This window comes from Colletotrichum fructicola (genome assembly GCF_000319635.2).
Source record: "Colletotrichum fructicola Nara gc5 chromosome Unknown KSG_Nara_v1_contig08, whole genome shotgun sequence".
NCBI lineage: Eukaryota > Fungi > Ascomycota > Sordariomycetes > Glomerellales > Glomerellaceae > Colletotrichum > Colletotrichum fructicola.
In genome coordinates, this window is record NW_027094058.1 from 3,472,617 (window position 1) to 3,496,056 (window position 23,440).

General features: G+C 50.8%; 8 protein-coding genes across 8 annotated transcripts; 6 read left to right on the plus strand and 2 right to left on the minus strand.

Annotated features, from left to right (window-relative positions):
* Positions 1 to 750: 750 nt before the first annotated feature.
* Positions 751 to 2,522, plus strand: CGGC5_v014044 (uncharacterized protein; the record flags this gene model as incomplete). The annotated part of the gene is made up of 11 exons (XM_032024834.1): positions 751 to 880; positions 963 to 1,016; positions 1,067 to 1,206; positions 1,260 to 1,280; positions 1,325 to 1,354; positions 1,412 to 1,484; positions 1,535 to 1,662; positions 1,715 to 1,751; positions 1,804 to 1,954; positions 2,007 to 2,077; positions 2,134 to 2,522. The coding sequence occupies 11 exons, from the start codon at positions 751 to 753 to the stop codon at positions 2,520 to 2,522; spliced, it is 1,224 nt and encodes a 407-aa protein (XP_031878476.1).
* Positions 2,523 to 4,428: 1,906 nt separating this feature from the next.
* On the minus strand, positions 4,429 to 6,303 carry vrtL-0 (Efflux pump vrtL; the record flags this gene model as incomplete). Its single annotated transcript, XM_032024836.1, has 6 exons — positions 4,429 to 4,728; positions 4,790 to 5,400; positions 5,458 to 5,563; positions 5,617 to 5,940; positions 5,995 to 6,060; positions 6,112 to 6,303. The coding sequence occupies 6 exons, from the start codon at positions 6,301 to 6,303 to the stop codon at positions 4,429 to 4,431; spliced, it is 1,599 nt and encodes a 532-aa protein (XP_031878523.1).
* A 2,130-nt stretch (positions 6,304 to 8,433) lies between these two features.
* On the plus strand, positions 8,434 to 9,565 carry cel61a-0 (Endoglucanase-4; the record flags this gene model as incomplete). Its single annotated transcript, XM_032024839.1, has 2 exons — positions 8,434 to 8,531; positions 8,695 to 9,565. 2 exons carry the CDS (start codon positions 8,434 to 8,436, stop codon positions 9,563 to 9,565), a joined length of 969 nt encoding a protein of 322 aa, XP_031878507.1.
* A 462-nt stretch (positions 9,566 to 10,027) lies between these two features.
* hyuC-0 (N-carbamoyl-L-amino-acid hydrolase) lies at positions 10,028 to 11,582 on the plus strand (the record flags this gene model as incomplete). The annotated part of the gene is made up of 4 exons (XM_032024840.1): positions 10,028 to 10,185; positions 10,265 to 10,585; positions 10,637 to 11,455; positions 11,516 to 11,582. The coding sequence occupies 4 exons, from the start codon at positions 10,028 to 10,030 to the stop codon at positions 11,580 to 11,582; spliced, it is 1,365 nt and encodes a 454-aa protein (XP_031878502.1).
* Positions 11,583 to 12,248: 666 nt separating this feature from the next.
* On the plus strand, positions 12,249 to 13,582 carry CGGC5_v014048 (putative epoxide hydrolase; the record flags this gene model as incomplete). The annotated part of the gene is made up of 3 exons (XM_032024842.1): positions 12,249 to 12,573; positions 12,628 to 12,825; positions 12,882 to 13,582. The coding sequence occupies 3 exons, from the start codon at positions 12,249 to 12,251 to the stop codon at positions 13,580 to 13,582; spliced, it is 1,224 nt and encodes a 407-aa protein (XP_031878519.1).
* A 397-nt stretch (positions 13,583 to 13,979) lies between these two features.
* Positions 13,980 to 14,735, minus strand: CGGC5_v014049 (uncharacterized protein; the record flags this gene model as incomplete). Its single annotated transcript, XM_032024843.1, has 1 exon — positions 13,980 to 14,735. One exon carries the CDS (start codon positions 14,733 to 14,735, stop codon positions 13,980 to 13,982), a length of 756 nt encoding a protein of 251 aa, XP_031878518.1.
* A 4,904-nt stretch (positions 14,736 to 19,639) lies between these two features.
* betA-2 (Oxygen-dependent choline dehydrogenase) lies at positions 19,640 to 21,736 on the plus strand (the record flags this gene model as incomplete). Its single annotated transcript, XM_032024845.1, has 1 exon — positions 19,640 to 21,736. One exon carries the CDS (start codon positions 19,640 to 19,642, stop codon positions 21,734 to 21,736), a length of 2,097 nt encoding a protein of 698 aa, XP_031878501.1.
* A 630-nt stretch (positions 21,737 to 22,366) lies between these two features.
* On the plus strand, positions 22,367 to 23,202 carry axe-2-1 (Acetylxylan esterase 2; the record flags this gene model as incomplete). The annotated part of the gene is made up of 3 exons (XM_032024846.1): positions 22,367 to 22,811; positions 22,866 to 22,954; positions 23,017 to 23,202. The coding sequence occupies 3 exons, from the start codon at positions 22,367 to 22,369 to the stop codon at positions 23,200 to 23,202; spliced, it is 720 nt and encodes a 239-aa protein (XP_031878516.1).
* Positions 23,203 to 23,440: the final 238 nt, after the last annotated feature.

A 23,440-nucleotide genomic window follows, 5' to 3' on the forward strand; every position in this document is an offset into this window, starting at 1 on the left:
TCGTCACGTGGCTTACGCCGTTCGCCTCCCATCTCCATCCGCCATCCGCTAGAACCGAGAGATCCAATCTTTTCATTTGCTCGAAAGTCAAATAGTCTGGGCGAGGCGTGCCATGATGAAGCAGTCCGGCAGCGTAACTGCCGTGCGCGACGTTAAAGAGGCGGAAAGCTCGCAGACACGCGAGTCAGGGTCGCTCGAAGGCCGCCATCATACCGTTGCATGGTGCGTTTGACCAAAAAGTCTATTCGCTGGGAGAGTTGACCGTATTTCCTCATCGCACCGCTTGGACATTCCCGCACAAACACCGATCCCACGTGCGGCACGGCCTACGAGTGCCGTGCGGACGAAAGAAAAAAGTCCCTACATGAGGTACATGAGGGAGTTCCGATCGACTCCATCCCCAAGCTTCCCCAGCAGAGTTTCCCAAGGGAGCCCTTCCTCGTCTTTCTCCGTTTCAAAGTTTCCCATCTATCCCCATTACCCCCCAGCTCCCCCCTCTTTTGTCGCACGCTTTCCTTTTCGCCGCACGCTGGGCAATACGTCCGTCGTCAGTCGACCCTGAGAATCGTCGTTAAGGTCGTCGAAACACCATCGCGGGCCCCCGTCGTCTCCGGCCCCGTATTTACCGATCGACAATACCCACATCGGCGCGTTGGGTCGGCTCTTCCGGGTCGACATATAGAGAGGGATTATCTTGATGGGGTCAACATAACAAGCCGCTGGCAGAACGCAGCAGGGAAAGCTGGAGCCATGATATCGTTGGAGATTAGGGAAGATGTGGCGATCCGTGGTATCAATCATGGGCCGCAGCCACTTGCGGGAAAGGTCATGAGCATCATTGTCGCCTTGATCTCGGCATGCACGCTTGCAAGTTTATTTGGTCAGTAAATCTGATGCGGAACGACACTGGAACGGCAGGAACTCCGCACAAGCTCGAGCAATAATTCTGACGACAATTACAGCTATGCGAGTATCGACCGTCAAGGATTGGAGGGTGTTACCGTACACAATGTGGCGTAGGGACATTCCCATACTCGAGATTGAGACGACTCTGACAATTTTCCAGTCGTGATCTGCATATATGTTTTCTCTTTTCTTTTCGTCTTCGGGACGTCAATTCTACAGTTCGGATTCGGAACCGACATGAACTTTGCAGCATGTTCAGCAGCGACGCTCTTTTGCCTCGGCGCCTATGTGTCGACAAAGGTCAGTCCAAGTCCTAGATATGTCAAGATAATTCTTACTGACCGTCTTTACAGCTGGTAAGCGTTGATGCAAGGGTCTGTGTAATCAACAGATTGAAGACTGACATGTGACGACATAGTTCATATACCTGTTCATGGTAGATCGGGCAGTAAGTGGTTGACCTACAGATGGCCCTCCCAAGGTATTCAACTAACAATGACAACAGCACATCATCAGACAGACATCAAAACCCCGAATGAAGTCCAAGCTCTACATATTCAACTCTTTCGGCATGCTTGGTATGGTTCATGTGGGAATCGTCAAGTGTCATGGCTAACACGCGACACAGGGGTCTTCGTCCTCATCGTGATATTGAACTTCATCTTCCGAATAACAAATTACATTGACGGAATATGCATCATTGGACTGGGTCAAAATGTAATTTTGGCCTTGATATCCTTTGATGCTGCTGTCAACGTGAGCTTCTTTCTGACTTGACTGCATGCGAATGGGCTCTGACATCTACCAGGTTTACCTCACTATCATGTTTCTACTCCCACTACTAAGTAAGTGCTGCGAAGCTCATGTCCATCATTAACATGACTAAATCAACGACAGGCCTTCATTCCGTCAAGTATAACTTCTGGAAACCGTGGACCTTGGATTGGAGAAACCGCCGGGTCCCCCGAGCGCCACCGAATATCAGGCTTCGACGTCTTGTGATCCGGACTTTCATCGGTTCATGCTGTACACTCCTAAGCAGTGTCACGTACGTCATTGGCTCGAGTGGACGTGGGCTATTCACTGACTTGAAGGAACAGGAATCTAGCGGTCTTGGGCGCACTCAATGGAGAGGTTGCATGGTTGTGTTTATTATGTTGCAACACCGACAGTAAGCTCGACCCTAGAATGATTCTCGTCAAAGAACGCTAATATGTCATTGAATAGTCTTTTTCTCGGCTCTTGTCATGAACTGGATCACATCACCTGGTCAAGAGTCTACTCTTCGCACTCTGACACGACCTTCACGCGTGTCACACGCGACATTACGACCAGAGGAAGACCCGAGCATGCCGCTTGATCCCGATGGGAACAGCACGAACAAGACTTGGGAGCAGAGGAGGACACACACACCGACGACGATAGGTCTACATTCAGCGGAAGGCGATAACCTCCAAGAAGGCGAAGACTTGGAACTGAACGACCGACACTCGATGGATCACGGAGAACGCGTGTCATTGGAGGATCAACACGACGACGACCTTGAGGAGCCGGAGGAACAGGCGTCCAGGCACTCCAGAGTCAGGGAGGAGAAAAGGGGATCTAAGCAATCGTAATTATCACCATTATAGACTGTTCGGGGTTACGTGGTTTTACGGAATGATACCAAACGCACATGGCAATATCAAAACCGGGGTTTGGGACAGGGGCATATACGGAGTCTAGGGCGCTACTACGTAGGACATGAAACATATGAATAAGTAAAATAATTGTAACGAGAATTCCTGCGCCCTTGATGACCACTGAGGATAGCAGGGGGGATGTGATGGTGTGATGACGAAATTCTTATGGACACCACCCGCAAACCCCGCGGTCTTTGCAATTATTCTACCACCATTACCGGACTTACGATAGCTGACAGAAAGCGTATCTAAAACGGCATCTCTAAACCGTCTAATCCGGCGACGATCGACACACGCGAAACCAGATTCCCGTTCGTCCCGTTCAGAAAAACATGGCAAACAAGAACCTTAACCATATGAACATGTTGATTAGCAGGACTTCACTCAAAACGTATCAAAAATCATCGGAGAATTGAAACTTAGCGCTATGCATTGTTCCAATACAAGCAGTGGAATGGAACGCGCGAGAGGAGAAACGTTGATAGTTATCTGGGCAAATTATCGATGTGCTCTTGGCAGCAGCCCCCGCAGGGATTGTGTGCGTTTTCCCATCAATGCCCAAAGGAAGGTGGTCTTGGCAGCGAGTGTGATGGTTTCTTCTACTGAGACCTGATGTGCCCGAACGAGCTGAGCGATCTCTCGTGCTTCTCCATTTCCTCGCCAGAAATTCTTCGTAATTGCGTGATTTATCGATTGATCGCCAATATCATCCTTTCAAGGACATTCGTTCGAAAGAACTGTACATCCCCCGAATTGGTCGCAGCATGCGCCGAACCGGCCTTGGCAGGTGCCGAATTGGCACGCCTTCGCCTCTGTGAGAATCGGAACAAAAGTTAGGAATTCCCGTCACACAACCGCGTAATTGTTACGTAGATATGACGAACCAGCTAGTGCCAAGACGGATACGAGAGCGAGCAGGGTCTTGGTGAGTTGCATTCTGTACGGTGGTTGGTGTAGTTTGTGGTGGGGGTGAATATGCTTAAAGTTTAAACGATGCGCCGTGCCTGACGACTCGCGGGTAGTGATGAACCGGGCAGAATAATTTCTGAAGACCTTGTAGAGTCTGAACAGCAGTTGAAGTTTCTGGATCTGCGTCAAAATATCTCAGAAAACATGCGATCTTATATACAATTCCAAGTCTTCTGCTATGGGATAATCCGACACCTTTATTCCTGCACAAGCGGGTTGTTCCACGTGCATTTCTATTCGGAGTTGATCACTTACTCCTACTGGCTGTACGCAACTGTGGGAGACTGCTGAAGCACAAGCCGCTGTTAATCAAACCTTAACGAAGGCTGGCTTGTATATACGGGCAATGCTTTGACAAGGCATTGATTGGTCGGAGTGTGTTCCGATGTGTGCAATTCCCGGGGGAACCTTACTCGTTCCCTAGCTTCCAAAACATATCAAACCCGAACCCGTCGGACGACACCACAGACAGCCTGGGGAATGCTTGTGCAGAGATTCAGATCCCGTTGGAGAAAAGAACCAGGACCCTGAGGCAAGACTCCATACAAGCCAAGGTCAATCAGTTGGCGCTTGGATGGCCTGATTGGGAAGTCGGAGGGATCGATGCGGCTGCTTTTAATCTGCGGCAAACCTGCCAAAAATGTGTTTTCCACGTGTGATCAAGTAGATATCCGGAAAACTAAGAAATGCAATTTGGGATGAAATCGTGAAAGCCAATGAGAACGGTCACAAGACAAGATACAGCCGCATATGCAAACCTAGATTGACAGCGTAAGCCCTAACGCCCCGATGTGTTGGAAACTTTTCACCTTGTATAACAAACGGAACGTACTGGACAGGCCGTCTTTATCGTTCTAATTCCTTTTTCGTTTTATTCCCGTATGCTGAACCGACTCATACCCCGTAGCCTTGCGCCGAATACCCAGAGTAAGATCGGTGCCGGGACCCCAATGACGACCGCGATACCAGCCAATAGACTTCCGCCAAGTCCATATCCCAGTTTTCCGAAGAGCGCTGGAACAAACAGCGGAAACACGAAAGCGAATATGGACCGCATGAAACAACATGCAGCCGAAGCAGAGGCGGTGTACTGCGGATAAGAGTCGGCTATATAGGCCGAGATGCATTGGTACGATATCATAGTGCTTCCCATCGTTATCGCAATGCCAATCTATTGGTCCTGAGTCAGCATGTTGTCCCCGGAAAGAATTTCTGACTCTGAAGAGACTTACGTTTGGAATGAGAAAATGCATTCTGTTCTGCGCGGACCATGCGAACAACAGCATCCCAGCAGGCGTGATTACTGAACTAGGAATCATCAAGGGAATGCGGAACTCAGGTCTTCCCGGCTCTTCCATCCCGATCCCGGATTTTGTCTTGAGCCGTCGATAGACTGCATCCATAGTAGGGGCGCAGATTAAAACTCCAATCAGGGATCCGACGGCAATCGAGATGTAGTTCAAACTTGCTCTGCCCTTTGACATCTCGTAGTGTCCTTCCCAAAGAGTAGGAAATCCGGAGATTACGAGATAGAGCAAGCCAAAGTTGAAAGCCTGAAGGACTGCTAGACTTTGAATGATGGGCTGAGTTGCAAGCATCACCCAGGGCCTCGACAAGCTGACTCGAAGAATCTTTGTCAGAGTGCGTTGCTCTCGTTCCCAGGCAGTCTGGAATTCTGGATTACGTGACTCCTTGCGAAGCTCCCTGGCTTTCAGCACAAGAAGGCGAGGCGCATATGTCTCTTTGAGCAGGAAGAATGCCAAAGCCTGGACTGCGACGTTGAAGATGACGACTGTCCAGAATGCCCAGCGCCAGGTGGCGTATTGCGAGATGTAGCCACCAACTGGAACAAGGTTAGCATCAATGATTGAAAATAGACAATGAAATGGGGACGACGCACCAATGGGACCTAGTGCAGGGCCAATGACTGGTGCAAATTGCATCACGGCTATTCCCTTTCCGCGCTCTTCTGGACGCCAGCAGTCTGTCAAGACGCCGCTTCCCATCTGGCCCCGACCATTAGCTGAAATCACCTGTTGAAGGGTTGTGCGAGACTAACCCCTGTTGTTGCACTTCCTCCAATCCCGGCTAGAAACCGAAAGGCGATAATTTGCCCTTTCGACGTTGCAAAGCCGCAGAGAGTGGTGAACAGTATGAAGATTGTGTTGCCTACTCTGACTATTGGTGTGCGACCCCAAATTTCTGAGCAAGGTGACAGTATGAATGGGCCGAGTGCATAGGTGAGAAGAAAGATCGACAGAACGAGTTGGAGCTGGACTTGGTTGTCTATATGAAGATCATGTCCAATCGGACCCAAAGCTGGGGCGGCAATGGAGGAGGATAGGGGCGAAAGGAATGCGAATGCCGAGATGATCAGGGACATCTGTTCGAAAGTCAGTTATTGGATGGACGCACCAGAAGCTTCAGGGTAACCCACTGTCCATTTCTGCCTTCTGTTCCAGTTCTTGGGGTTCTCTGGGTCATGTGGTCTATCCCAGGAGACCTGATCAAAACGTTAGCCAAGAAATCTGTCAAAATGATTAGACCAACCCACCAAAAGGGACTCGGGCTCTGAACGATGCTTGTCCTGACTCGGATCTTGTGATGTCGGCGATTCCCGGCCGCAAATAGTCGGGGCCTTGCTGCTGACATCGTCACCGCAAAGCGTCGAGAGGGAACTGTTCCGGGAAGGAGACGGCCTTGACCCTTTCTCAATGTCCGTTTGCATCATGACTTGAGAGATCATGATCTTCGAGTTTACATGGAGCAGAAAAAGGACAAGACCGAATGTCGCTGAAGATGAAGAGACTTCGACTACGGCCAACCTCCCGAGGAGTACTTATCCCCTTCGCTCGGTCTTCGTGGCTTCGAAGGAAGAGTTTTCATTACGAGAGCGCAAGACAACGGCATGCGCAAGCAGGAACTCGGCCAATGGCTTTGCGGGCGTTACCACGTCGTCGCCAGGCCGCAAGCTACTTGCAATCCCTGCTGCCAGACAAAGCGTGCCTTGCAAGCAACCCAGGATTGCTGGGTTGCAGACGACGATGCACCAGTAGCATTCTCAATACCGGAAACTCGGGTCTGGCGCACAATCTCATTGTGTCTGGTGCAGTGTGGCGTATGGGGAAAATAACACTAGGACGGGTTCACTATGGACTACCGACGCCCCGTGCCGGGGAGCCGCAGCTGAAATTAGGCTCTCATTCTGCTGGTTTGCTTCTTTCATGAACGACCTTTCATAATCGCTAACTACATATGAGAGACGGAGAATGCAACATGAAGATGCAGCAAGCAGTAGCTCATTAACGAAAGGTTCCCGAGAGAGAACATAAAGAGTCTAGTCACAAAATGATAGCGTATGCCAGACACGATTGACACAAATACCAAATAGAGGCAAAAACAAGTTATGTTCAGCCCTCTGTTAGTCTCGAGAGGCAAAAGAAAGGTCCATCCAGGATTCGAACCTGGGCTTACGGAAGGGACTGATTGTTAGATCAGAATCCGACGTCCTAACCAACTAGACTAATAGACCAGTAAGTTGGAATTCCTTGCTGGTCATCCCACCCGTAACAGTGTAGATGTGGGACAGGAGGAGCGGGTTGAAGCCCTCGTCTGGTGGGCTCTGACAATCTTGAATGGGGCCTGTGGATCATCACGATGCTTAACCCAGAACTGGCCCGAGCGCCTTGCACTTCATTTTGGTTTACTGCTGGGCATAGCAAGAATGATGATATTTCGTTCAGCATAAAAAATGACCGTCCTTGGAGCTGTCCAAGACAAGGCAAGTCTAACTGTAGTCCAAACAACTAAGGTGCTCGAGGCCTTGTTGTCACGGGGGGGCATGGATGTTTTCAAGGCGCCAGGTCCCACGACCCCGGTTTGTGGCGCTCAGCTGGGCGATTAGTCTCCGCGCCGCGTTATGGGATTTCCGATTTGAGACATTGTGGAGGACCGGGTCTTTCACAGAATGCTTTGCGGAAATACCGTGCCGTTCAGCTGAACACTAGTTGCGGCTGCGCCAGTGGGGTTAGACAGCGCCGCAACGCTGAGATGGCATTTTCATTCTCAAAGGGGGAAATAGGCACGCGACAAGTTTTCGCCATCCGAACTGCGGAACGCAACATTAGCACATAACGGAAATATCAGAGTGTGCTAAGAATTAACAAAACATGGTCCAGAACCAAAAACAAAGGCGCCAACAACCTGAGGAAGGCAAAAGAATTGGACGAACAGGGAATCGAACCCTGGACCACTCACATGCTAAGCGAGTATTATACCACTAAACCATTCGCCCATCTCATTGGTTGATGTGAGAGGCTCTCTAGCCATTTATGTAGCTATTCCTGAAGTCACCGCTCTCAGCGACGGCCGCTGGATCTCTAAATCCTTCTCAAATATTTTATTGTTTTAAACATCGATGTTGTGACTTTTCCATCTTTCCTGTCTGGCCTTGCCTGATCCTGTCCGGGGTTCCATAGCTTCCGCAGTCTACGTCGCGGCCGAAACATAAAAGCGGAATGGCTACCCGTCTCCAAATTGCCTCGCTGGAAGAATCCCTGATGACGAGATTGCTCTCGGCACCTCTCAAGTAAATTAAGGTCACAACCGGTCGGCAGAATGCGAAACTGCGGGGGAATCAGCACGGCCGAGCGCCGATCTTACGAGATCGACTGACCAAAATCACCCGAAGAGGTAGTAATTTAAGATCCTCCGAGATTCAAGGACTTAGCCGTGCATCTGTACCAGGCTTGATGTCTTGCGTGTTCAGTCTCGTTGCACAGCTGGGTCCCCGCCTACTAGTTCAGACAGGAAAAAGAAAACAAATTGACGGGCTGACTGCTTCATTAAAACGATGCAACATCCTGGTTGAATCCCGATGATGCACTCTATCCTGCTGATTCTTCTCACCGATCTGGTCACAAACGGCCCCACGAAAGCTCCTGAATTGGTTCAAGTAGGTCACGTTGGCATCAAGTAAGTTGCTATGACGATCTTCACCAAAGTGGTGTCGTGTTTCCCTCCGAGGCTTGGTGTATTTGATCGAGGGCACGGCTCGACAACATCTTCTTATTATGCATCTATATCTAAGACGGATTTCAGAAGATCGGTTGCACCTTCGAGGACTCATGTTACCTAGAGTCGCCTTTACGCCAGCGGCGCTCTTCACATTGGTGGCGGCCCATAGTCGCATCACGAATTTCGTTATCGATGGCGCCTCGTACAATGGTTACAACGCCAAAGTTCCCAACAATCCCAAACTTCTAGCGGCATGGAGCACAACAGTGAATGATGATGGTTGGGTCAGCACCGAGAGCTATGGCGGACCCAACATCGTGTGCCACTGGAACGCAACCAACCCTGCAGGCCATGCACCGGTAGCAGCGGGCGACACGATTGCCTTCCAGTGGCAAGGCTGGCCAGAATCTCACCACGGTCCTGTGGTGACACATCTCGCATACTGCGGCTCTGAGAGAGGATCTTGTGAAGCAGTGGACAAGACGATATTGAGCTTCTTCGCCATCGACAAGGTCGGGCTGATCGATCCTAATAAGAACGCTACCGAATTCGCAACCGCCAGAGGGATCTGGGCAAGCGACGTCCTCATACAGAACAACGCTAGCTGGGTGGTTCAGATCCCACCCAAGATAGCGCCAGGATATTACGTTCTCCGCCACGAGATTGTGGCACTGCATTTCGCGAGGTATCCTGGTCAGGGAGCTCAGCATTATCCGCAGTGTATTAATATCCAAGTGACCGGCGGAGGAGGAGATCGGCCGACCGGAACGCTAGGCACAAGACTCTACCAGCCAGCGGAGGAAGGATTGGTGTACGACATCTCACAGAGCCCGCTTCCTCCGTACAAGATCCCCGGGCCGACGGTATACACCGGAGCAAAGACCTTTGCTGTTCAGACGGGAGCGCAAGTATTATCTTCGGCCACTGCGATACCAGGAATTCCGGGGAACGACACGAGAAGTATGACTGGAAGTATCCAAGAGAGTATTTAATCGGTGGAGGAAAGGCGGACACTCAGCCCGACGGTAATGCCCTAAACCTGGGTCAATGATTGCACGCTTGAATACCTTCATCAGATGTCATCCAGCGATTACTTTCCTCATCTGGATAGTGAACAAAAAGCGTAAGAAATTGCGTAATGGCATTGATTTCTCAGTGAACAAAATTTCGGAGTGACATATGGCGCAGGTAGAACCTTCTGTAAGGCGTTGATGATGGGTGGTTTGACAGAAACTGCTGGGCGCGATTGACAGTTTATGAACACCTTTTACGGGGCGGCGCCCTTTGCCGATCCACCGGGGCATTCGGCCGATCTCACCCCGCCCCTTTCCCCGCGCCTACATCAACTTGGCTGCGTCTGCCGATCGGGGACAGCTCAATTGTAACCATCATCTTCACCAACATCTTCTTGAATTGATTTTCGGCGGTTGATACACACATGCAACCATCGAGAAATGATGCAACGGACAAAACTGTTCTCATCCATCTCCGGCCAAGTGAGGTCATACTCCTCGGCCAGGGCTTCGTTATCAGGATTGAAGATCAATGCCGACCGACTACAAGAGACCCTTCACCACACGTGTCAATGGGGAGCTGCGCATAGATATGGCAAGTAAGTATGATTATGTTTCTATAAACCTACTTATCCTTCCTCTTTCTGGCAGCTGCTCACAAACTTGTTAAATGTTAAGAGGTGCGACAGAAACTGGCATGGCTCGCCTTGCCCTGTCTGACGATGACGCCAAGGTTAGACGCTGGTTTGCCGACGAGGTGACTGGAAACCTAGGCTGCGACCTCGCCGTCGATGAGATGGGAAATATGTTCGCAAAGAAGAAGGGTTCTCTCAATTCGACGAGCCCGATGACCGCCATGGGAAGTCACCTTGATACCCAGCCAAGAGGTGGGCGATACGACGGGATCTTGGGTATCATGTCAGCAATTGAAGTGATGCGAACCCTGAAGGAGAACGGATACAAGACACAATATGATGTTGGCATTGTCAACTGGACAAAGTGAGTCTGCTAGATGACTGTTTATCAGGGTTATCAGCTGACTGAAACCAGCGAGGAAGGAGCCCGGTTTCCCATGTCGATGATGGCGTCAGGTGTTTGGGCCGGTAAGGTTCCTCTTGAAAAGGCCTGGGCCATGGGCGATATCTTCGATCCGTCCGTCACAGTCAAATCCGAGCTTGCCCGCCACGGCTACATCGGTCCCATTGCCTGCTCCAGCCAAGGCTACCCCCTCGGTGCGCATTTTGAGCTTCACATTGAGCAGGGTCCCATTCTCGAAGAGAACAGCAGGAAAATTGGTGTTGTGCAGGGCGCACAGGCATATCGCTGGTTCACCTTCACGATCAAGGGTCGCGACGCGCATACCGGCACAACGCCCCTCAAATCACGATCGGACCCTCTTCTCGCCGCGTCCAAGATGATTGCGAGCTCCAACGCCATCGCGAAAGAGCTCGGTGCCTTGGCCTCTACTGGCGTCATTAAGATCCCTCCCAGCTCATCCACCAACACAATCCCGTCTCAGGTCACCTTCACCCTAGACATTCGGCATCCGGAAGATAGTATCGTCGACGATGTGCAAAACCGCGTACTCGAGTCGTGCAGTACCATTGCCAAGGCGGATGGTAGGGGAGTTCAGGTAGAATGGACTCTCGACACGGAGTCGCCTGCAGCAAAGTTCCATCCCGATTGCATCAGTGCCGTCGAGAATGCTGCAACGGGACTATTTGGTGCTGACGGGTGGCTCCCGATTACGAGCGGCGCCGGCCATGACAGCGTCTACACAAGCAAGGTGTGCCCGACGACAATGATTTTCGTTCCTTGCAAGGACGGAGTGAGCCATCATCCCGAGGAATACTGTAGCCCCGAGGATTGGTAAGTGAACTGGTCAAAATTCATCAGAGAATCCAAGACAGAAGGACTAATGAAATACAGCGCGAACGGTACTCAGGCGCTTCTTGAAGCGGTAGTGAGCTATGATAAGCTGAGGGCTAGCAAGTAGTCGCCGGCATGATGAAATGTAGAGATGAATGTTGAGTTTCTTAGTAACGTCTCATCTTACCCTCACAAAAGTTCTTTCCCCGCCCAAGTTTCTGAGCGACTTCGTGAATGTTTGTGAATTTATGTCATCTCATACAATCAGTCCAAGGACGATGCGCATTAATCTCAGGGAGTCAAGAAATGTAAGATTAGATTTGTCAGACTCTCTCGATTTCTCATCATGAGTCGCATACTCATGTCAAGACGCGCCCTTATGAGTGAGTTGATGCTACCGCGTTCTCGAGCTAAATCCATGATGTCAGACTCTGGTTGGCTTGATTAGTTGGAGCACCGCCTGCGGGGAAGCAAGCCCTCAAGAATCACTCGTTATTCCCGCCCGCCAAGAACGCTATTTGCTTGGAAGGGATCTGCTCAGTGCTCTGGCGCGGGTATTAGTAAGATGGTTTCGTCTGTACTGTGACGCCATCTGCGCGTCTTCACAAGGGCGCGTTTACCTAGGTGAAAGTATACCGAGTGCATTAAAAGTAATCGAATCTTCCCCGCAGTCCAGAGACAAAATCACACTCAAATCATCACATTCAAGGGCAAGAAATTCGCTATCCGTAGTTATCTGACACCCGCATCGACCGAAAGACCGTTTCAAGAACAACGGTATTCTGCAGTAAGAATGGACCCCTCAATTAAGCCCTACAAAATCAATGTCCCGGACTCCGCGATCGAGAATCTGCACGCCAAGCTCGACGATGCCAAATTCCCATCAGAAATTCCGCTCACTGATAGCTGGAACTATGGCGTGCCAGTCTCTCACATCAAACGACTCGTAAACCACTGGCGGAACGGCTTTGACTGGCGGGCAGCTGAAGCTAAGCTGAATGAGACCCCGCAGTACACGACCACGATCTCTGTCGATGGATTCGGAGATCTAGACATACACTTTGTGTGGCAGAAGAGCACTCAACCCGGCGCTGTTCCCTTGCTGTTTTGCCATGGCTGTGAGTACCGCCTATTGAACCTTCGATGGGTAATTGACTTAAACTTGTGCACAGGGCCGGGAAGCTTCTATGAGGCCCTTAAGCTCATTCCTCTCCTCACAACTGAAACGAATGGCCTTTCATTTGACGTCGTCGCGCCTTCACTTCCCAACTTTGGCTTCTCTCAGGGGTCAGATAAGCCCGGATTCCGCATGCCCCAGTACGCGGAGGTGATGCACAAAGTCATGCTCAAGCTCGGATACGAGCAATATGGTTAGTCCCCGTCCGCTTCCGCATCACTTCACCCGTTGCTACTAACACACTGATAGTGACACAGGGAGGAGATTGGGGCTTTTTAATTACCCGCTTCATGGGTCTTAAATATCCGGATCACGTCCTTGCCTCGCATCTGAACATGGTCCAAGCCAAGCCGCCTTCGCCGTTCAAGAACCCATTGCAATACATCAAGAGCCTCTGGCCACATACTGAGCAGGAGAAGAAGGGTCTTGAGCGGACCACATGGTTTGCCAAGGAGGGTTACGGCTACAACCTTGAGCAACAAACACGCCCTGCTACCCTCGGTATTGGGCTGGCGGATTCACCTGTCGCCGTTCTCGCATGGATATACGAGAAGCTCCACGATTGGACCGATGGTTATCCATGGACTGACGACGAGATCCTCACTTGGATCTCCATCTACCAGTTCTCGACTATGGGCCCCGAGGCGAGTGTGAGGATCTACTATGAGGTGCGACATCCTACCGCACACACGGAACAGTTTGGCTGGATCCCAAGGGTAAAGCTTGGGGTGTCAATCTTCCCAATGGATCTGTTCGTTCCGCCGATTAGTCACGCGAAGACCTTAGGACCCGTGGTATTTGCGGTCACGCATGGCGATGGTGGGCATTTCGCTGCGCATGAGAGACCAGAAATCTTGGCCAAGGATTTGAGGCAGATGTTTGGCAAGGGTGGAGGTGCTCATGACGTCGCACAAATATTATCGCAAGGTCGAGTCCAGGCTAAGTTGTAAAAGATGGCGATTGTTTCTGGGATGTGCAGACCTGCGGAGCGATGGTCGCAGCTCATGATATGAGTGGCTGCAGTTACATGCGCCTTCTACTAGAGCGTTTCCGGTTCATTTCTACAGGGGGACTGCGAGTTTTGACCAGTCTGAAGCGGGAAATAAGATTTGCGAATTAGATTATGGGTGTTTGGCATGAGTTATTAGACAGCAGTGAACCCAGCAAATCATGTGGTGCGATGGTGATGATAGCATCATCGCAAGGGTCAATTGTTGCTTGTCATGGCTGGGTGCTGGCAGGATCTCAAGAATGGTGATGAGTGAATTGTGGGATTTATTCAAGAACGACGGCTCTGTATGAACCAATTCGGTTGCTATTGGTAGGTATGATGGAGAGTCGAGCTACTCATGAGATCCATGCCTTTGGGGCCAAAGCCATGTGTCTTCGTTTGCCGTTGTAGTCAGCAGCCTGGGATTGCATGATTATGTGTTGTGATGCTTGAAGAACCTTCAATTTCCAGGCTGGCGTAAGCTTCTCGTCGTAGGTCTTCCAAAGGCGGGGGAGGTATTGCACATCCTGAACGCAGTATGACAATATGTCTCGAGACAAGGGTCGCTGGCTGAATACTGCATAGCTCCCTCCCGAATCCGGGGAGAAGAGTTTGAGCCCTTGCTCTTTGACTCGACTCCATTCCAGCAGCTCGCCAGTAGTCATCTGAGCATCTGAAACGATGCACTTCTTCAGTCCAAAAAGCAGCCTCTTGTTGGATTTCCGACTTGCGAGCTCCATGAGCTGCAAATCTTCAAATCCCCTGAGGTCAATATTGAAGTGGTAGATGAGGGCATCGGAATCGTTTCTGACGTCAAAAAAGACCTTGGTGATGCTTGGCGACTCGAGGATAGTCTTCAGTGTGGTGCCGTTTGCCCCCGGTTCTGAGAAAGAAGCGGCACCGAGCGTTTGCACATCGATGAGATATGTATGCTGTCGGCTCGATAGGTAGATCTGAATGATTGATATCGTGCCCAAACGACCAAGGTACTCTCCTTCTAGGTCCATATAGAGTGATGGTGGGCTGGCAGGAGCCCCGCTGAGCGCGTCAACAACTCGCGCGAGAGCTGCAGTTTTGTCAACAAATTCATAGGATGTCGGGGAACACGGCATTGCAAGTAGTTTTAATATGTTATGTCAGAAAGAAGAGGCGTTGGATTTGACATTGAAAATAATCAATTCACAGGAGCAGTGAAAAACGGTACCGGAACGTCAACATTTATGCTTTGATGTCCGGCGTGGGAACGCCGTCAATGACAATGCGAATCAATCTTCCTGAGGCCCCCAACAAAGCAACATCTGTTGTAAATTTCAAAACCAGTTATTATGTTGAATCCACTCTACCAGCGCTTTCACTCTGCATCATGGGCCTCACAATCCGTGTGGCATCTTCTATGCGATGAGTCAATCACCTGTCCCCCACGTCATTATGAAATCAGCGGATAAGTAAACAATACCATTTCTATCATGTTGGACTTTTTTTGTGGTCAGTACGGTGATTGTGCAGATCTGTTGAGAGGTTAAGTCGAATGAGGTTGCGTTTACTGCTGGAGGCCGACCAGCTGAATCATTGTCTGATTTATATGATTTGTCAAACACCTATCGCCAACGTTGAGACCCGTTGAACCCACCAGAGAGACTGATAATGAAAGGCCTCAGATGAGAGTCACGTGCGCAAATGACATCTCGGGTGCGATGCCGCCTTTGAAATTCTAGTCAATGCAAAGTAACCGACCGCCGGGTTGAGGTGGGACTTCAGGGCGGTGGCCAAGTGTCTCGGGCAATTTGTGTTACTTGAACCTGTATTATTACGGCAATTCGGCATAATTTCATGCCTACACGCAAGCCTTCCTGAATGACAACACTCTGACGTGCAGGAAGAATTGTGATGGTGTTCTCGGGAAACCTCAGCATGTTATGTAATATCGAATCCGAGCTTCCGCTAGGGTATTGGACCCGTATTCACTCATGGGGTCTACCATGCTCTGCAACAATGTGACCCCGCCACACAAGCACTCTGGCTAGCATGTAGAGTTAGAACAAGCTTGTGGCTTGCAGCCTGAGTCCGGTGACTTCGCTGCAACTCATCGCGAGGATGGAGGGTACGAATGGGCGATCTTAGGGCGCGTAGGGAAGTTGGTAATTCCAAGGATTAGGCAACTGTAGCAAATACGAGCTACTGTAAACGACAATACGGTAGCTTACCGACAACCTCTAAGGACGTTGTTGATATTCATTGATACATGTATCCTTTCTTTTAATGAGCAAGAGACTCATATGCATCTTGCATTCGGATGCACGATGGAAACGTCAATCCAGTTCCAAATTATGAGTACCAAGGATTTTTGTTGTAGCTGCGGTAACGCTACACGGCTCGAAACAGATCAAGCACAAGTCAAGCTCAATATTTTGAGCAATCCTCAGCTTAGTCGCTAGAGGAGACACTCGTCTCAATGTATACCGAGAACATGACAGGACCGGTTATAGCGGCACATAGTGGCCATCAGGTGAATTGTGTTGAACACCAGTAGCCTCGCTCGCTCTGAGACTTGTGCGAGTTGATTATGCCCGATTTGGGAGGAAGCCGATCTAAGCCACGATTCAACTCTTCACACCTTAGTTGGGGGAAACGACTCCTCAGTTTAACTCGAATGGGGATAACTGTGCCCGAAAGTTCTTTTGAATGAAGCGCACTAATCATAATCACGGCGGTTGCCTCCCCGCAGCGGGTGCCTGTCAGCCTGTGCCGTATGCGGGGAAGTTCAAAACGTACTATATGCTAACGTAGTATCCGAATCCTTTGTCAGTTCGCCTAAAGTCTGGCATCGCCTGAGCTTTCGCACTATTGGTAGACTCGCATTTGAAGGATTCGAAGGACATGGCCACAATGGGTATCATGACAACATCAAGAATGAGAATACATGATTCCATTCGTGGAACGAAGAGTGAACGACAGTTACGACACTCCCTAAGCAAGATAGTTGGAGCGCATGAGGCATCCTGATGTTGAACGCTCTCGGATACGAGACTTCGGTTACCATCGAGTGCATTGTTAAGATGTTTCAGGGATAGAGATTCAGAATGGAGGCAAGTATAAAAGAGCCGTCTCTTTCCACACTTGTCGTCTGTATTATCTATCCTCAAAGCAACATCAGACCAAGTAGCAGACATATCTTACACACCTTTAACTTGTAAGTTGCAATATCTCGCCCAAATTGCAACATATTTGGGGCCAGTGCTGACCTCACCACAAAACAGACTCATCCAAATTCAACCCACAACAAAATGCAGTTCACCAAGTTTGTTCTCGCCGCTCTCGCAGCTGCCGTCGTTTCAGCCACCCCAATTGCCGAGGCTGAAGCTCCCACCATGATGTTCAGCGGCGAGAGGTTGACCGCACGCCAGTACTGGTGCACCGCATGCAACAATGGGAAGCAGACTTGCTGCACCGCCACTCAGTGCAGCTCTGGATACCCTTGCTAAGAGGCCAATCCGGGGCGAGATCAGCTTAAGATACCAGACGACTGGTTTCAGGGGTCGTGATATTCACATACCGTTGGTTATAAATACGACGTCTAGAAATCTGTATAAGATGGCCCATTTTGTACGTCAGTAGTCATGGCCTGTTAAGAATCAATGTTATTGCAACCCAAAAGTCTTCTAATATGTGAAGCGGAATGCGGTGAATCTTTTACATTTGAAAACTGATGTATGATCTGATGAGATGCCTAGCCAATCGACTGTGACGTTGGATCACAGACATGAATCCGTCAAATTCAATGCGGCGGCGTATTACCATAGAGGAATTTCATTATGACGGCGTCACTAAGCCTCGTAGACTCCAGTATCATGCCCAACCAAATTCGTCGGGGATATTCATTCCCTCATACCTTGCCGTGTCCATTCACGCTGCGTCTCTCCTGACGGCCTTTCCCCGTCGAGCCTTCAATTCTCTCTTCTTTCGTCTACTCCTTCTGCACTTCCTAACTCCACACCATGTAACAAGACTAATAATGATTGCTGCAATGATTGGTAAGCCGATCAACAAAACCAGACGCATGGTTTTGCTCGTGGCATTTCCGTCCTTCCCCTCGTCGTGATCATATATCCCATCAGCGATCCTGTCACCCGGTGTCCAAACAGGCACAAACATTGATTTTGTCAAAGTGGGCATTTGAGGTGTCAACGTTGGCGTGTCGGATGCACCCCAAGTCACGGCCCAGGCTTCATGCACCATCAGAGTCTTGTCCCCCGAGACAGTGGATCCAAATGCTGCGGCGGAGGCGTATCGGCCGAAACGTTCTGAGAAGATCGACGTCGCATAGATGTATCCGTCGAAAAATCGAAAATCGAAACCCCTGCAGTGTCACGTCAGGACATCCGTTGTTGTGAGGTGAAAAACTGCGTTCTCAATCCCAAATCACAATCCCTGAATCATAATCAACAGGTGCCTGACGAATCTGTCGCAGCAATAAGCAGTTGAAGCCCCTGAGCTGGCTACTGCCATGTTATGATATATCCAGCCATCTGGACATACCCCAGGCCTGAAGCTGAGTCGATTTTCTGGCGCTCGGTCAAATGAGCCAGACGGGTAACAAGATGCAGATAGATCGTAAACTAAGATAGGCGTCATCAGTGTGGTGCCGCTTGAAATAGGCACAGGCACATTCGTAGTTTTCCATTGTGTTGAGCAGTCTGATGGCGCTACAAACGGTGTAGTGACCGTGAGCGGCGCCGTTGCCGTTGCAGGAAAAGCTGCCATGAGGTCGGAAGACACAAGCAACCTAGCAGGGCCTGGTTGGTTTAAGGTTGCGTACTAATTATTGATGGCCGGACAAGAAAGATGTACTTGGAGTGCCTTTTAATGATTTGAAGGCACTCCGAGGTTGATGCGCCAAGGCGGCACAGCTGACAGAGGAGGGACACTAGAGCGGGAGAGACACAATGCTCTCCAAAAGTGGTAGGCCGACAGTGAACCGGTGACCTCGGGTTGTATGTGTCAATACCACATTAAGCTTACTACGTAGGCATGCAATTTCAGGGATCTTCAGCTTGCGCTTTTTCTTTAGGAAAAAGAGTCATTCGGTTCAACGAGAATAAATCGATGCAAATGTTCTGGGCAGGAATGCGAATAGGCGCATGGCCAATCTGGTAACGGCTCTGCCCCAACAATTCCAGCGTAACGGCCCATGATTTTATTTGAGACAGCCGTGGGCGAAACCCAAAGGAAGGATGTATCTTTATTTTAGTCATTCGGAGAACATCAACGACCGCCGACCGCAGATGTTGGCAACAACATGTCAACTCCCATGAATACTTCCTGTACGTAACACGTCGTCCAACGACTAGGCTTTTTATTTCGGATAGTCATGTTACACCTTGCCGATCATTACCGTCAATTTGATTTGTTCAGAGCGCGGTGCGGAGTGGAAACCTGTACCATGGACGCTGCTCTTCCTTGATTATCGGAGCGGGCAGATGTGCGGGCGGCTTGCGAAAACCAATTGTACTACGAGTGGCTTTCATATGATTTGAGCTTTTGTAGCTGCACTCGATGTTGATTTTGAGTCGAAGCTTCAATGATCGCAATTGTGGACGTGCATGTCGGCCGCTGCCGCATGCTTCAGGGCGAGTGGGTTATCTAGTTGCGCGCATCTTAATCTGGCAGCTCCAATTTTCCCGATGATCCAGGACCGAGATTCGTCATTTTTGCTTGACTTGGCTAGATCTAACGTCCTTGCAGCCGCCCGTGCTACCCGTTTCTCAACTTTCAGTGTTACCCACCGGGGGTTGTTGAGGAAAGATCGTCGGTTACCCCATCGCAGCCTTACTACCCCTGTTGACAAAAGGGCAAATTGAGAAAGGAGAGGAATGGTTCGGCATTGAGTTTCCGCCCCTCTTACTGAAGAGATATAAAAACAGAGATGAGGGCTTCTTATCGTGGACTGTTCCCAGAAACATCGCTGAAACAAGTCACGCAGTCGTTCTTTGCCCGAGGGGATCCCCGGTACGTCACGATGCGCCTCACACTCTGCATCCTCCTCGCCCAGGCGGTCATGGGACTGCCCCGACACAACCCCTTCATCAACACTAAGCGGCAGTACGACCACGACCTTCCCCAAAACACAACCGATGAGTACGACTTTGTTTGCATCGGCTCCGGCCCGGGAGGCGGCCATATGTGCTCGAACTTGGCCATCGCCGGGTTCAAGGTGCTGCTTATCGAGGCCGGCGGCGACGGTGGTCTCCAGTTGATCCAATCCGTACCAGCCATGAACCTGGCTTCCACGGAAGACTGGAGCCTGGCTTGGGAATTCTACGTCAACAAATACGCCGACACGGACCTCGACAAGCGCGACTCCAAGATGACTTACAACACCACCGACGGCAAATACTGGACGGCGTACAATGCTACAGGCAACCTTGGCACCGCCGCAACGCCCGATCAGATCCCCGACGATGCCGAACCGCTTGGCATTCTTTACCCGCGTACCGGGGCTCTGGGTGGGTGCTCCCGCCATAATGCCCTGTTCAGCTTGCAGCCCTACGATATGGACTGGGATGACATGGCTGAACTGACTGGCGATGATTCATACGCATCTGGCAACATGAGACAGTACCTCAACCGGGTTACCAACGTCGCCTACCAGCCACACTCGCTCAACTCGGGCTCCTCAGGCTGGTACCCGATGCGATACACCTCGCTCATCACTGCCGCGACTGACATCAAGATCGTCTCGGTACTCCTGGCGGCCTGCACGGCTTTTGGCAAGACAATCATCGGAGAAGTCGTGGCCACCGCGACTTATCTCGCCAGTGTATTGACATCAGACATCAATGCGCCCGGTCAACTCATGGTCCCTGAAGTATACCAGGTCCCGCTGGTGATGCGATCAGATTCGCGACGCGGGGGAGTCTACGATTTGATCGTTGACACTGCTCTTGCTACCAACTCCGACGGCAGCCGGAAGTATCATCTTGACATCATGCTTGATACGCTCGCCACGAAAGTCACCTTCGATAAATCCGGCGAGAGGCCTCGCGCAAACGGTGTCGACTATATGTCTGGCGCAGCGCTCTACCGTGCCGACCCGCGCTCCAAGACCGCACAGCCATCAGGTACCGGCCACGTCACAGCGACTAAAGAAGTTATCGTCGCAGGCGGCGCCTACAACACCCCCCAGATTCTCAAGTTGTCAGGCGTCGGACCCCGCGAAGAACTCGAGTCTCTTGGCATCAATGTCGTTTTGGACCTCCCAGGAGTTGGCAACAACCTCCAAGATCGCTACGAGCAGACCATGGTCTCCAAGACCCCGACCTCATTCGCACTCACCGAGAAGTGCACATGGCATCCGGACCCGGAACTCGATCCTTGTATGAAGATCTTTGTCGATGGCACTACGCAAACTACTCGCGGCGCGTATGCCTCCAACGGTATCGCAATCGCCATGATCCGCAACTCGACAACCACGGAGCGCGGCGAGCCCGACGTCATCATCCTTGGTGGACCAGCCAACTTCACCGGCTACTACCCAGGCTGGTCGCAGGGCGCCATCGCCGACTCGAACCACTGGGCTTGGATCATCCTCAAAGCGCACCAGCGCAACAACGCCGGCACTGTTACCCTCCGCTCAACGGACCCACGCGACACGCCTATGATCAACTTCAAGAGGTTCAACAATGACGAAGACGCGGCGAAGGATCTGACGGCCATCCGCGAGGGATATGAGTACGCTCGCCGCGTCATGGAGAACGTGCTGCCGATTGGCGGTGTGCTCTCTGGCAGCAACGGCTCACTCACCTCTGGGCTTGGAGAAGTTTTCGATGGTGTCTTTGAGGAGGTGTGGCCCGGCGCTGATGTTACGGGCAATGCGCTTGACCAGTTCATTCGCGACGAGAACTGGGGCCATCACGCCGCGTGCTCGGCTCCCATCGGCCGCGACGACGACCCGATGGCTGTCTTGGACGGCGACTTGCGAGTGAGGGGCATCGATGGTTTACGTGTCTCGGACTTAAGCGCTTGCAACAGACTGCCCGGGTTCTTCCCCATCATGTGGATTCACCAGCTGGTTGAGAAGGTCGCCGATACCATCGTTGCCGAGTACGCGTCGTAGAGTTGGGGCTTGGATGTTCTTGTGGAGGGCTTGAGATATTTAAAGTAGGGGTGTTAATAATAATTGTAATCGGAAATTTCATCCGTTAAATCATCGCCATTGCTGGATGAGATCAAATGTGCATGCCAATGTTTCTCCTGCGGGCTTAGATAACTCCGATGCCCCTGATCTTTGGCTGAGTGACACCACAAACACCGGTTATGTTAAGTAATCATGCAGCGGTATCGGTCTTCACGCATCTAACATTAACCGCTGCCGGATAGGAAAGCTTGATTCCCCACGCTTCTGGCAACTTACCGGTATGTTGGTCCTGATCGATGAAGCCAGGCCCAATGAGACCTCATCCCGGGAGATCGACCTCGGACTTGCCCCACAGCGGAATGGACCTCGGAGACAACGGACCTGATCCGTGCAACTCAGGCGACACAGAACTACGAGGATCTTTAATCTAATAATGAGCTGTCTACAATCACTAGAGATGTAAGGGTCCTCTCGAAGAGGCCGACTATCCGCCATGACGCGGCCTCAGCTACCACCGTGATGATATAAAGAGACCATCAATGATTTAATCACTCCAAATCATTCCAAGAGGATCGTGAGCCTTCCGACTATTGAAGCCTTCATCCTATTATGTCTTTCCTCGGCAAAGTGGCAGCCATCGGACTGGCTCTGCCAATCCTAGTTGAATCGACTGCTCTCCTCCCTCGTCAGGATGTCAACACCACTTGCGCCGATATTCACTACTTTGAGGCTCGCGGCACGACTCTATCTTACCCTGGGAGCCTTATTACAATCATCGACCCGTTGATGGAAGCCTTCCCGAACAGCAACTACGCAGATATTGTATATCCCGCCACCGACGAGACCGGGAGCGACAGCTACTTTCAAGGGGTTTCGAATGGCGCGAAACAGATCACTGCATACGCGCAATCTTGCCCCAAGGCAAAGATCGTCCTGCTGGGTTATTCGCAAGGCGCGATGGTTCTGGGAGACATCTTGGCCGGGGGTGGCGACAATGGGATCTTGGGGAACTTGACCCGTCCCTCCATTGATGCATCCACAGTCGGCAAGCAGAGTAGGAATCAAAGTGGCCACTCTCACTGGTAGAAACTGACAAATAAATGTTTAGTTGCGGCAATTCTTCTCTATGGAAATCCTCGTCATATGCCGAACCAGACTTACAACGTGGGCAACGCGTCCGCCTTCGACGCTACAGGGGTGTGTATCGTCTAATTGCCTGCGTTTGAGGATACACCAATAGACTAACTTCACCCTCGTAGAAATACCCTCGGACAGCCAAGCAGCTTGCTGCATTCAACCTTTACGCCGACAGAGTCCATGACTACTGCAACTATCACGACGGAGTCTGCGATGCTCGCGGAACAGGCAACCTCACTGCCCACATGGCTTATCCCTCAGACTATGATACTGAGGCAGTCGCGTGGCTGGAGTCCATGTTACATTAGAATCATACATGTTTCATCAATTGACTTCGCAGTTTGGTCTTGATTAAGTTGTGGACTCAGGTACCGGTATGACGAAGAACAGTTGACAGGGGCGGCTAGATACATAGGTATGTAGGGTGTGGATGGAGTAGAAAGCTCCGTATGTCTCCTATAGTCATACAGAAATTCACGCTGGAATGCTTCGCAGAACGAATTCCAGTAGAACACCAGTGTGAAATTTTGTATGACTAAAGGAAAC